This window comes from Ochotona curzoniae, unplaced genomic scaffold, assembly GCF_017591425.1.
Source record: "Ochotona curzoniae isolate NIBS_2020 unplaced genomic scaffold, NIBS_Ocur_1.0 scaffold_4505, whole genome shotgun sequence".
In the NCBI taxonomy this organism is placed as follows: Eukaryota; Metazoa; Chordata; class Mammalia; order Lagomorpha; family Ochotonidae; genus Ochotona; species Ochotona curzoniae.
The window spans coordinates 35,703,676-35,718,354 of record NW_024467118.1 but is presented as its reverse complement, the minus strand read 5'-3'; the positions used below and the strand labels follow the sequence as shown (position 1 = coordinate 35,718,354).

At 38.0% G+C, this 14,679-nt stretch overlaps 1 protein-coding gene across 1 annotated transcript in view; it reads left to right on the top strand.

Annotated features, from left to right (window-relative positions):
- Positions 1–9,708, top strand: part of ADAM28 (ADAM metallopeptidase domain 28) — a 44,709-nt gene extending 35,001 nt beyond the window's left edge. Inside the window, exons 20-24 of the mRNA XM_040965752.1 lie at positions 1,845–1,953; positions 2,628–2,706; positions 3,537–3,602; positions 4,286–4,369; positions 9,688–9,708. Of these exons, the coding sequence (XP_040821686.1) occupies positions 1,845–1,953; positions 2,628–2,706; positions 3,537–3,602; positions 4,286–4,369; positions 9,688–9,708 (359 nt within the window). The remainder of the gene's footprint in view (positions 1–1,844; positions 1,954–2,627; positions 2,707–3,536; positions 3,603–4,285; positions 4,370–9,687) is intronic.
- The last annotated feature ends 4,971 nt before the right edge of the window (positions 9,709–14,679 follow it).

The following is a 14,679-nucleotide window of genomic DNA, read 5'->3' as shown; positions in this document are numbered from 1 at the left end:
TAACTATCATATTCCAGCATATTTTACTTTACTAAATCATTACTTCAAAGAGATTGTACAAATTCATACTTTCAGCAGCAGTGAATTAAACACCCATGGTTTCCAACTGCTATACCATTTTGAATTAGTAGACTTACCAAATCAAGCCGTTCTGGCAGTTTAGCAGTGATGGTACATTAAGGTTTATAAATCTACATTTCTATATAACTAACAATAAAATGCAATGTATTCCTTTTTATGTTATTTGGATTTTCTCTTTCTTGAAGTATTAGTTCAAGCATTTTTATGTTCTGTAAGGTTGTCTACTTTCCATTTATCTTTTTAGGTGTTAATGTTCTTGATCTGCTCATATTAGCTTTTCTCGGTTACATTTATGCAAATTTCTTCCCTCATCCTGTTCTCTTTTCATATTCCTGACTGTGTCATGTGATTGACAGATTTTCATTATAAAGCAACCGACTTACTAATCATTTTTCTTGGAGGTTACTAAGTTGTGAGCCCATACCTGTGCATTATCCTCTAGGATTCTTGTATTACCATTTCTAATTTTATTCTATAATATCGGAATGGCTTTGTAGATGATATGAGGGTACAATTACATTTTCATTGTGGAAGAATGCATAATTCTCCTGGATCATTCTCTTTTGTGATGCTTTCTTCAAAAAGCAACTATCCCCATGTGTCTTGGAGATACCTATTATTTTGTATTTGTGCTAGCCTAATGTTTAAGATTTATTTGAGCGACAGGAAAGGAGTGGCAAGGAGATTTTTTTCCCCCCACTGGGGTTCACTAATGAAATGGTAACCAACCATAACAGCAGACCCTGTGGAAGTCAGGAGACAGAATTCCACCTGGCTGTTCAGTGTGGCTGGGAGGGGAGGAGGAAGTAGTGTAGCAAGGATTTCCAACTGCACGATGACGAGGAATCCTGGTGTCCAGCATAGCAGCGTACACCACTGTGCCACAACACTGGCTCCTAGCACTATTTTAATACTTTGCTTTACTACACGTAATGCAAATTTTGTAATATTTTTGTTTAAGCTTGTTCCTCTTGAGGATGTCTTTGGCTATTACCCTTTACTATTTGCATGTCTTATCAGATTCTACAGCAGATAATTCCCATTAGGAGTTTAATTAGGGATAAATTACATGTATAAACAAATCTGAGGCAAATTGAACACATGTAAATTTTTCATTTTTAATTTATGAACATAAAACAGCTTTTCATTTACTCAGTCTCCTTGAATTTGTTTTAGAAATGTATATAGGGCCACAATTGTTTCTAGGAATTTGATTTTTATTATATACTCAATCATTTATTGAAAAAGTTTCATAGAATATAAATTCAACTGGTTTTGTACAATGATTTTTGACATTTTGTACAAGGTCTAACTAACTTGTCTAAATTCTCTATATTCTGAATATCTAAACATTTTATTTCAGAAAAAAATTCTTCTCTATACTTAGCAATTTAAATCCTTTTTGCTTCCCTTTTCTGAGTTATGCCTTCTATACAATGCAAAATGGAAGTAACAGTTCATTTCACAGCAAACTGTGTTGAATGTCTTATGTTGCATACTCAAATTTTATAGTACTTACCAGCACCAGGGTTTAAATTTCTTTTTGAGTCTCTCATTATATTGTATTTTTCCTGACATTTTTGGTTTCATGAAAATTTAGCCTTTTGGGAATACATATGCTTGTAACAAATAATTTTTAACCTCAGCGGATCCATAGCTTTATTTTCACACACACACTCCAAATAGGATTTTAAAGTAATTGTTAGATGAATCAAGACTATTTTTCCTTTACTCATTTGTTTACTACGTTCTTTTTGTTGCAGACTTCTCCATCATCATTGGGGTGCTGTTCCCACTGGCAGTCATATTCGTGGTGGTTGCTATTGTAATCCGACACCAAAGTGCCCGAGGAAAACGAAAGAAGGTGCAGAAGTAAGCCTTTCCTGTGCTCTGGGGACTCCCTGGCCCATATTTTACCTCAAATTCAGAGACACGGCCTTCACTTTAAGTATTGAAGTACATACACATACATTATTTTTGAACCCAAGGGTAAGACATGAAATTTTTTTGTCTGCTGTTAATTAGTTACAAGTAAGGTGACTAATAAGTAATTTTACTTTATTATCACAAAACAATATCATTTATTGAGCTGTGCGATAAGCATCATACTAAACTTTTCTGTATCATCTTGTCTTCATAAGCATAAATCACAGTAACTTATGAAGCACTTTACAAGATTAAGGGTTCATTTAAATCACGCTTTAATCTGTTAAGTTAGGGAACAAACAGAATAAGTGAGGGTCACAAATATGTTTACTGCCCCAGAAAATGACAGACAGCCTTAATCCTCGATCTGACTTAAAATCATGGTCTTGAACACATCATTTTAGCACCTTTAAAAATTCCCTTATTCATCCAGTTTTTAATAAACAGGAGCATGAATATGTGTAGATTATGAATTCCAGAACAATGGAAGAAGCTGTTGAGGCCCAAGCAATTTCAGTCAGTGGCTAAGGACGTTGTAAGGGGAAAGGAAATTGGCCATCATCTGTTGCATTTTCCGATCATGCTAGAGGAACTGCTAAATGTGACATTTTAACTGACAGGCCACTACCTACCACTGGCAGTAAGCCGCCCAAGCAGAAGAGGAAACCACAAATGGCAAAGGCTGTTCGACCTCAAGAGGTGAGTTATACTTTGACCTGTATTTGCTGCAGTACCAGTTTAAAATTTTGTACTCATATGCTGTGGAGCTTGAAATTTCTCCATTTGCTTTAGATATAGTAGGGATGACTGGCTCTAAAGATATCATTTCCTTCCTGTGAAATAGAAGATTGCCAAAAATATATAGAGGCTACTTTCCTGGGATTCATGGAATACAAAATAACAAAGAAAACATGATCCAGCATTGTTGCATAGTGGGTGTGACTGCTGGCTGTGGTGCCGCCATGCTATATGTGCCCCAGCTGCTCCATGGTAATGGCCTGGGAAAGCAGCAGCAGGTGGCCCATGTTCATGGGCACCTGTTATCCACATGGGAGACCTGCAAGAGGCTTTTATTTTTGGTTTTCTGGAGAGTGAACCAGTGGACAGATGGAAAATTGATCTTCTGATTTTCAGAAATAAATAAATCTAGGAAAACAAAATAAGGAGCAATACAGATGTGGGTCTTCAGTCTCTACATGTAATTCTAACTCTTCATCCCTCATTAAGTAAATTTCCCTACAGATAAAATGCTATCTGTGTGTAGCAATGTGTATCACCTTTATATTCTAAAATTTGTCAGACTAAATATTTTAGTTAAAGGTGTTAATGAAAATGTTGGTAGTAATACCTCTGATGGAGACAAGAGTTCATTCTACAGGGCTATTACTCTAGAGCAATTGACTAGTTGAGTCAAGCAATTTATTGTCTGGCCTCTTGGTATCAGTTCCAAACTTTGAGAAAGTACCTATTTGGAAGCTGCATTTAGGCAACTGATCGCTGCATTAAGCAATGATGTTTCTTGTTTTTAGATGAGTCAGATGAAGCTCCATGTGTCTGATCAAGCCGCAGACTGCAATGAGCCTCCAGTTTCTTTTGTGAGTTGACAAATTCTATGTCCCAAGTTCATGTTCAAGGAAATGCTAGTTAGAGAGAACACATGCTGTACAATCATTTCTTTAGAAAAAAAATGCTGAGACATGCATATCATTAAATACTAAGTCTTCTAAAGATATTTTGAAAATGCAAGCCCTAAGACCACATGTCTCTTCTCTGTCCACTCCGTACCTGGGAAGCTGCTGTTATTTAGGAAAAAGAAACTGAGTAACACTGTTTTAGACAGCTCAGGCTGATGAACAATTTCCATGAAATCGAAGGCTTAAACCATCAACAGTTATTTCTCACTATTCTGGACACCTGGAATTTCAAATTCAGGAGACTGGCAGATGCAAAGAGAGCAGCTTCATCGTTTATCAACAGCTGCTTTCTTGGTGTGTCTTCCATGAGAGAGTGCTTCTCTTTATGATGGGTTAATCCTATCCTGAGAGCTCCTCCTTCAACAAGTGAGTATCTGCAAAATCACTGGGGATTAGGGCTTCAGCACATGAATTTTCACAGGGCAGAACAGTTAGTCCACAATAATCCTCTTCTTCACATAGAAATTTAGTGTCAGCAGACATGTGAAGTGTATGTGTGCATCTAAATGAAAGGAATCATTTCCATGTTTAGAATATCATGGGCAGGGTCATCTTTGAGTTTAAATTTTTTATCTTCTTACTAGCTAATTACAAAGCCAGATTTTCCACCACCGCCAATTCCTACATCTGTGTCATCTTCTTTCCTTGCAAATATCAGCTGGCCACTGGTGAGTTTTTCAATGCCTGCACCCAGTGAGAACATGTCTTCTAAATACATAGTTTATCAGGACATGTCCTCAGGTCTAAAATTACATTTATTTTAGAGGATCTCAAAAAGCAAAGTTTACCAACTATTTAATCGTCATATGTTTTATAGTTATATTAACAATAATGGTTCTTTTAGGTAACTATAAAAAGTAAATGTCTCCTTTAATTGATTTAAGGCATTAATTTTATTACAGATTTCCTTCTAAAATAATGTAATTTGTTAGAAAAATAACTAAACTTAAAACTGAGTTATTTTTCTGTAAGAGGAGGGTATAAAAAAGATTATCTAGGAAAATTGTGTGCAAATGAGTAACTGCTCACTAAAAATGTCAAATTGTTTGATACAAATAATATTTGAAGAATTTGTTAGCTAAGTGATGGATACTGAGAAAAACATGAGGAAAAAGTGAATGGCTTCAGGTTTCAACCGAACAAGAAGACCCACTGAGTAGATGCAATTTGAACTGGATCACAAAACTTGGGTAAAATTGAAAGGAGCCTGAAGTGCCTTAGTGGATCCAAGATGACTAACTAGGAGAGTGTAGCACTGACTGAGGCTGCTCTGGGATGAAGGAAAAACTGTTTTCAGAACTCTGACAGACAAGATGGAGCCTGGAAACACTGCTTACAATTAACTCTGTGGGCCAGTACTGAGGTGCAGCTCACCTACATCGGCTGTTATCCTTAATCCCCACTGCAGACAGGTGAGAATAGACAACTGCAAGAGTCTCTAGCAGATAAAAAAAGCCTCTGGTATCATGACCTGGTGTAGTCCTATGGACTACACTGACTCTGGGCAGGAACCAGAGTAGGGAAAGGGACTTGGCATGTCATTTTCCTACCAAGCACCCAGACCAACAGGCACAAACCACATTTTGGAGGCAGCCTAGACCTTCCAGGAAGGACAACTGGTGAGACACAGGCCAAGGTTGTCAAGTACAGCAACCCTGGTGTGGACCTGGCCTGGTGTGGAGGCATGCGGTTAGCAGGTTCTGTTAGAAAAATAAATCTGTGTTCCCTACCTGTTTGAGTCTGGCCAGGGCAGCCCTTGTATCCAGGATTGCGAGACAAGCACATAGCCTCAGCCTTCTGCAAGCCACTAGGTGGAGCACTCAGAGGGAGCTGGTTCTGGTAACGGCAGTGCTTTCCATCGCTGGGGCCAAGGAGAGCATTTCTGGGTATAGTATTCTTCCAACCCAGAATACCAAAAGCTCTCATTTGAGCTCAGACATGAAATGAAGACCTTCCAAAAAACAAATGGAAAACATTTGCCACTACCTGCCCAGTCCTAAAAATGAAGCTTGAGAATATGCTACACACAGAAATAGAACAATAATCACAGTGAAAGAATGCAAAGGTAGAAAATCTAGTACAGATACAAATTAATTCCAAACAATGGGAATAGTTTTGAAAAAATGGTAGGACCAAGTTGTTGCCTTGCTAATGAATCTGATAATAAATTGCATAAATTCTCTTTGTTATGCACCCTATTAACAAAGATTCACAAAAAATGAAAGGAAAAATGAGCTAGTGTAATCATTCTATATCAGATAAACTTTACCACAAACAAGAGGCGAAGAGTGCATTAGGCAATAATTTCAGGATCAATTCAACAAGAAATGACTGTTGTAAATATGTATGAATTGAATATCATTGTGCTTGGCAGCTGAAAACACAGGGGAACTTGACAGCATTGCTGCTGGAAGTATAGTGAGTCACAGAAGAAATCAAAAGGAAAAACAAAACTATGGGAAATGAAATTCATAACATCGATTAAGTCTGTGACCTGATCTATATATCCAAACATATGGACTGCCGCAAGAGAAGTGTTAATAGGGAAGATCACAATAATTAGTGCCTGCATCAATAAGTCAGAAGCATCAAATGAGTAACCCATGAATGCATCCCAAGCACTTAAAAAAAAAACCAAATTCATGAAGAAATATCAAAATTAGGGAACAGACAAAATTTTAAATATATAAAATCGGTGAATTGAAGCGCTGTTTTGTTTTTACAAAAATTCAATATACCATTGGCCCAATTAACCAAAAAATGGGGGAAAAGACAAGTGAATTAAAGATTTGAAAGGAAATGAACTGGGCACTGTAGACATGCAAACTCAACAAGAATTACTACTGCTAGATGCCAGCAAATTTGAAAACCTTAAAGAAATGGATAGATTGGATCATGTACAATCTGCCTAAATTGAATAATAATGAAAGAAAATATAAATAGAGCAATAATTAAGACAGAATGAATCCAAAATAAAGACTCCTCAGCAATAATTCATAGTGCAGGACCAGATGGGTTTTATTGCTGGAGTCTAGTAAACTTTTCAAGAAGAACTAATTCCAGTTCTTCTCAAACGATTCAATTAAAATGGCGGAGACTGTCCCAAATTCATTGTATAAAGCCAGTGCAGACCCAAAAATCCTAAACAAAATCCTAGCTAATCGAACAACACACGACAGAGATCACTCACTGGGACTACGTAAGATTTATCCCTGGAATGCAGGGACCTTTCCTGTGTGCAAATGAATCAGTACGATTCAGTATATTATCACGGTGAAAAGACAAGTAATGATCTGCACACGTACAAAATCTGATAAGACAACCTCTTTCATGATAAAAACCTTAAGGAGATTGGGTATAAAGGAACATTAATACAATCAAGGCAATATACAAAAACCCACAGCTAGCGTAATACTGAATGGGATAAGAGCTGGAGATATTCCCACAGAGTTGAGGAATTAGTCAAGGATGTCCATTTTCACAGCTGATATTCAATATAGTCCATTTTAGCAAGACTGATTAGGAGAGAAAAATAAATCAAAAAGACACAAATTGGAAATAAGGAAGTCAAGCTATCCCTTTGATGGCAGCTAACATGAACAAGGTGTTCTACTAAGACTAGCGGGATGCCTAAGAGTTTGGCAAAATTGCTAGAAATAAAATAAATATCAAGGTCCGTATTCTTTGTATACATAAACAATTCCATGGGTGAGAAAGATCTTGTAAGATTACTCACATTCACAACAGCTACAAAAATCTAAGTATCTCGGGATGAATTTAAGCAAGTGTGGGATCTCAAAAATTACAGAACATCAAAAATGGAAAAATCTGATGCTTCGAGATTGCAGTAATAAGGAGATCTTGATATGTATTCTGAAGTTCATGGGTTTAATGTGATCCCTATCAAAATACCTATGACATTCTCAGATCTATATGGAATCATAACACTGCAACAATCCTTAACACAGCGGGAGGCATCACAGTACCAGCCTTCAGGATGTATTAGAAGCAGTTGAAAGCCAATACAGATGCAGAGACCAACAGGATGGCATAGAAATCCCAGTAACATACACATCTATGGACAAGTGATTTGTGACAAGTGAACCAAAATCAGTTCCATGAGAGATGAGTCTCTCCAATAAATGATGCTGGAAAAATTGGGTCTCTACACGACTATGGGACTAGACCCTACTTTACAGCTTACCCAAAATGGATTATGGATTAAATCTGTGACCTGATATCACCAAATTACTGAAATAAAACAGTGGGAACACTCTATAAAAAATAGACATGGACAAAAACTGTCCTTGAAAGGCCCCCAAAACCCAAGTAATTACAGTAAAAATAACAAATGGGATTACAACCAGTGAAGAAGCTTCAACAGATTGAGAAAAATATTTGTAATCTATGCAACAGATAAAGAATACTTACCCAGGATTTACCAATACTCCAAAACTCAACAAGAACAAAAGAATCCAGTTACAAAAAGAGAAAAGGACACGAACAGGTGTTTTTCAAAGGATTGAACTGAAATGGCCCAAAGAGATATGAAAAAAATACTCAGGTTCACTAGCCATAAGGAAATGCAAATAAAAGCTACAGTGAGGTTTCCTCTCCCCTCAATGAAAATGATTATCATACAGAAATCAGTGACTGCGAGTGAAGATGTGGGGAAAGAGGCACCCAATCCACTGTGGGTGGCAATGTACGTACTGCAGCCATTATGCAATATAGTACTGATTTTTCTGTTACCTGAAAATAGACCCATCGTATGACCCAGACATCCCACTCCTGAGAATTTAGCGAAACAAAATAAAATCAGCATGTGACAGAGTGGCAGCTTAATTCACAATAGCTGGGATATGGAATCAACCCATGTGTCCAACTGATGACTACAGAAAACATGGTATACACACTATGTAGAACACTTCTCAGCCATAAAAATAGAATGAAATTAGTGTTATGCAACTGGAAACCATTATACATTAAGAATCCAGTCTCAAATAGACAAGTAACAGTGTTCAAAAACGTCATCTATCCAAATATGACTGACATCCTGGAATCTGATCATTGCTTCCTCCCTTTCTTTATACTGAGGATCATTAGGCTTTTTTTTTTTTCCTACTTGCTCTGTGCTGCTATCTTTACCCAAAGGAGTGTTATTCCTCTGTTTCTGGAAGTGCAATGAAACCAAGCCACTTAAAAACAGGAGGTGGTGGAGGGGGCAGGAAATCAGGCAGGACAATGAGCGGTTGAGGAATGCAGACTACAGGAAGAATATGCTTCGAATTATCAGTGTTTCTAAATCTATCATGAAATATGTGCAGTTTTTCACTTTACATAGATAAACTGGAATGAGTAAGAGTACGTTCACTGAAAGTAGTACAGCTAAGATGGAAAATACAGCATTGCTAACGTCCTAACATTATTTTTGCATCTAATATGGCACAGACATAAAAACAATTTTTCTACTTTTTTCAAGGATAAACAAAAATCTACATGTAAGGTAAGATTCATACTCAAATTATAACATTATAGCATGCCTAGCAACAGGAAGAGAAATACCATGTCTTTTTTGAAGCACACATCTGTAGGACTCCTGCAGGGTTGTGGGTTGGGTTCTAACATTGTCTTGCTTCAAGTTTGGCTACTAACCAAGAAGAGGGAGACAGAAGAATCTTGCTAGAAAGCAATAATAAGCTGTACATTCTTCATTTTTTCCAAAATCCCCTAAGTACTGCAAAAAATAGAAGACATGTCTCATCGAAAAGTCACCTATGTCTTAATAGTCTTCTGGATGTCATGCTGGTCATACAATGCCAGTTACCAGGATAGCAATACTGCACGTGGTATTTCTCATTCCTTCCCTTGATGCGTGTCTAGTTCTCTACTTGATTTTAATTTCTCGATATTTAAAAGTTATATCATGTAGAGTATCTAATTTTTCAGGAAACATTAATCCTCTAAGACCTTTTGTCTCTTTTAGGATTCGAATCTGAAAGTGTGAGGCAACAAGTGCACCAGGCTGGAAGGGTAAATGATCAGAGCGGATAATGGACAACCTGCACGGAAGAGAAATACTTGCTTACTGTGACTACTTTAAATTCTGGGGAGATTAACCAGTTTTTAAAACTTGTATTTGAAGGAGATTAAATTAAGTACAATTTTTACAAATAGATATACTCTTGAGGGTCTAAATGGTTTAAAAATCTATTCTCTATTATAGATATAAGCTTAGATTTTAAAAAATCATTTTACTTGCCATTGATTCTAATTTTCCTGGACACACCCATTTCCTGTGATGTCGATTATTATTTCTTCAATATTTTCCAAGCATCGATTTGTTTGACAAGGAATCATCCTCCAAACAAGGAAAATTTGTATATTTATTAATTAAAAACATCAAGATCTTGCTACTCATTTGTCAAGTCAGAACTTTCAGTTTAAAAACAAAATTATGGAAACACTGTTTTATATATCCTTTTCTTACATTGTCCTTTGAAGCCCTTGTTAGCTATATCATCTGAGTTTTCCTCCAAATATGAAATAAAATATTTTTTATCATACATGTGTATAATTCAATTATTGTTGAAGTTACAGTAAAATTAATTTAACATTTAAGTAGTTCATTTACTAAAACTCTAATTTCTTAAATAAGTTAATAAGTTAAATAAACTATAAAAGAATAGTTGCAAACTGATGCCCTGGATGATGTTGGTCACACAGTATTTTAAGATGTTTTGAATGCATGACCAGTACTTAAAAGTTGCGAGATCTTGCATAAACATCCAAAGTCTGTTTTTAAAAATTATGACTTTTCAACACTGAAAAAAATATTGGCGATAGCTGATAGTGAGCCAGTGGTAGTGTGGTTGCTATCTGCCAACCTTTCCTTTCCTTCAGACCCCAAATTTCTCTTCAGCTGTCCATTGCATATCGTATGTTAATCTCTTTCATTAAGTCAGAAGAGTCTCACTTTCCTTACCAGTGTTTTATTGGGAGATAAGAGTAAAACTGTCTCCCCATTCACCTCTGGGTTGAGAAGAACTATGATGGAACTTCCTGGAAGATACTTACTCATCCTTCTCTGCATGCCTGACACATGGCCATCCTACCTCATATTGCCAGAGCCATATCCAGTGCAACAAATATCTGCTGAGTGTGAGTGCCGACAAAGAATGGTCTTGTCAATGATATTGTCCAACTAGTATATTCATTCCTGCAGCTACCGGCTGGGACTTTGTCATAGTTTTATCTCATTGTTTAGAAGACAGCTGAGTTTTCTCTTACAGGTGATAATGAAATATACACAGCTAATAAACGTTGCTTGCTTACAACTATCATTGCTGAACTTTTCCTTTACCTGCTCTACTTTCCCATTGCCATCACCATGTTTTCATGAGAAATTTCATGCAGAAGCAGGTCATTTAGCCTTGCAGTACAGATGTCTAGATAAGCTCACCCTGGACTCAAAAGCCAAATTTAGTTCGTAGCAAATGCAAAGGCTACTTATCAATTCACTTTCACCCCTGGGACCTTTCCATGTGTGAGTAGCACAAGAACAGCTCTTAAGACAGAAATCTTGTTTCCTGTAGGGCTATACTCTACTTGTAATGAACCTGTAATTCTTTGCTACTTTTGATTTCTTTGTTTTAATTTATCTCCACCCATAGACTTGCCTTATCCTTTTTTTAAAGCATAGATTAAAAAATAGGCCCGGTGTGATAGCATAATGGTTAAGGTCCTCTCCTTCAATGCGCCAGGATCCCATATGGGTGCCAATTCTAATCCCGGCAGCTCCACCTCCCATCCAGCTCTCTGCCTGTGGCCTGAGAAAGCAGTCAAGGATAGCCCAAAGCCTGGGGACCCTGCATGCATGTTGGGGACCTGGAAAGAAGTTCCTGGATCCTGGCTTCGGATCGGCATAGCACCGGCCATTGCGCTCACTTGGGGAGTGAATCATCGGACGGAAGATCTTCCTGTCTCTCCTCTCTGTATATCTGACTTTCCAAAAAAATAAATCTTTAAAAAAAATAGATAAAATGGGAAATGACTTAGGAAATATACAAGAGACTCTAGGTATTTTGAAATTAACCACATCAAATAAATCATTTAACCACTGAGTCACCTAAAAAATGAGAAGTATATACTTTTAAGAGGTTATTTGACTACTTATGTCCTGTGGTGATGACCAAGTAAGGATTTATGAAAAATTCTCTTGTACAAGGGCTTACCCTAACTTCAGTCTGTGTTATTGTTTTAACTTCCAGGAGCATAGCACTTGAACATGTGCCCAAAGTAAAAAATACTTGCTTATGAAACACTGCAAAATGTTAAGTTGCACACTTTATGGGACCAAAATTTTTGTAATCAGGATGTTGACCACAAAATCTTAGTTTTATGGTCATGACTTAAGTTCTATGTTTTGTTATTCCTGAAAGTTGTATTTCTTAGTCTCCACATACTTGCCATTTATTTTATCCAGATGTACTGAGTAAGCACTGTCTCCACTGTCATTTCCACAGCTTTAATTTGCAGGCTGATAATAAGTTATCTGACACATAAAACCAGCACCACAGAAAACAGTTTTCAAATCTTTTCATGGTAAACATGTTCCACAAATAAACATCTTTAACCCATTATGTTCCATCCTCCTATGCATTAAACACTTACAAAAACTTAAATTGAGCAATGTATATGCACTATAGGCAATTTTGAAATAAATAAACTGAAGTTTATCCTTCTGAGATGTAACAGATGAATGACTAGAACATTTTGAAATATTTAAATTCACTGTGACAATGGCATAAAATTTATTCCAAAATGTATTTTTGTTCAGTGTTTAACTGAACAAAAATTACCTATAAGGCTGACAGGTAATATAAGCTATCATCTACAAAAGTAACACTTGCACAAGCTGAACCCAAGAACTCATTCCCGACTCCCCTCCCTCCCTCAGTAGCTCATCAATCAGCAAGTACGAAAACATTGCGAGCAAGGTATCTCTCCCATGCATACCTTTTTCTTCAAGGTTGTTAGCACTGTCTCCCTCCTGTAACTTGACTTGTGGATGCTATCACCCTTTTTATCCCGGATGTGTTAGTGATTTTATGTTCAAGTAATGAGGAACACATCATAGCACATGAATTCTGACTTGGTACACACCTATGGATTTACCCGATTTTAACTTTCTCAAACTATCCAGTTGTGCTTCCCCTTCCACAGTCCACCACCACAATGAGCAAACATGTTCCATTTATAAAGACCATCTGTGGGTGCGGCCTTATAATTAGAGTTTATTTTAGAAATAGCTTATTGGCAACCTAGCATCAAAGTCCACATGGAATGCCCAAGAAAAAAAATGTAATAACTACTAGGAAATCAAACCTTGTATCCTCTCAGTGTTTAAGTGACAGGATAATACTAATTCTATAATAAATAAAAATAATATCCATTATACAAATTAACTGGAGCTGTCATTAGCAACAGCAGCTGCCCAAAGACAGGAACAATTTGTAGCATTAATTCTCATCCTGAAGATCCAAGAGAGCTGACTAGGTGTGGCCAAGCTATCTCAGGCTACGCTGGGACATGAAAAGAACGAAGCAAAGACAGCATTTTGAAACAGATAAAATTTTGGCAAACAAAACAAAATAAACCAAAAACAGTGAAAGCTCTAAAACACAAGCTAACAGAGCTCAGAAATCATCAGATGATGCCCCGACATCATCCACAGGCTGTGAGCCTTCGCTCATCACCACCCTGAATAAGACACACTATGCTGTGCGTTGGGCAGATCCTGATAAGGAGAGCCAAACACTGGGTGGCACTGGGCGGCACAGGAGCTCACGGCTCACACCTGAACGCAGGTCCACACAGGAGCCTCAGTGAGGAACGGGTTCTAGTGGGTCACCACGGGCTGGGGGCACACTGCTTTATCCCACTGTCCTGCTAAACTCCAGGACCAGTGGGAGGAAACCATCATTTTGATTCTCCCAGGAACCTTTACTGGTGTTAGATAAACACAGGCAGGAGACAAACTAAAGTCACAGGTGCATACAGCTAAGCCATTTTGTTCAAACGATAAACAGTATGCCCCACGCTGACTGTGATGTCAGGGGGTGGCGCACACCTCTGGGACCGCAGATGTGTACAAACCCTCACCATTCCAGGATCCCAGAAGGCAGGTACAAAAGCACAGCTACCAAGGCAACGCTTTCAGGCACAGCTGCTGCCGGGCAGGCCGTTGCATGGTGAGGCTGACTCACAGGGCCGAGGGAACCTCAACACCCTGTGACTGTGAGAAACCTGTGCACAGACTGCGGAAGTCCTGTGACGACTATGTGACAGTGTGTGCAGTGTAGCTCTGTTGCTGGGCGCACGGAGAAGTGCACAGGTTTTTGTGCCATTCATGTGCTAGTAGGGGGTTATAGCCAATTCGGGCCACAACTCAGGCACTGATAACCTTGAAAAGAGAAGAAAAGAGGCAGTGATTCCACTAAACTGACAAAAGAAAAGATGCGTCACACCCTTGGGTGTCTCCTGGACTTTCATCCATTGAGCACAGAGCAGAATATGCTACCCAGAGCTAACACACATTTCAGATATCCACTTAAGGAGAAGTAACTCCATCAAGTCAAAGAGGAATAGTTTAGTGATAAAAACCACTAGAGGGGAAAAATAGGAGCATCCCAGCAACACACAAAAACCAGAAACTATAACTCCTCCAAAAGAACACAACAGAACTTAATATTAGAATGAGAAATGAAGAGATTGATGAAATGCCTGAAAATGAACTTAATGGTATTACTGAAAAGTGAGAAACAAATGTGTGAGTTAAAAAAGCAATCCAGGGCCCAATGCAGTAGCCTAGTGGCTAAAGTCCTCGCCTTGCATGTCCAGGATCCCACATGGACTCCAGTTCATGTTCCGGTGGCCCCGCTTCCCACCCAGTTCCCTGCTTGTGGCCTGGGAAAGC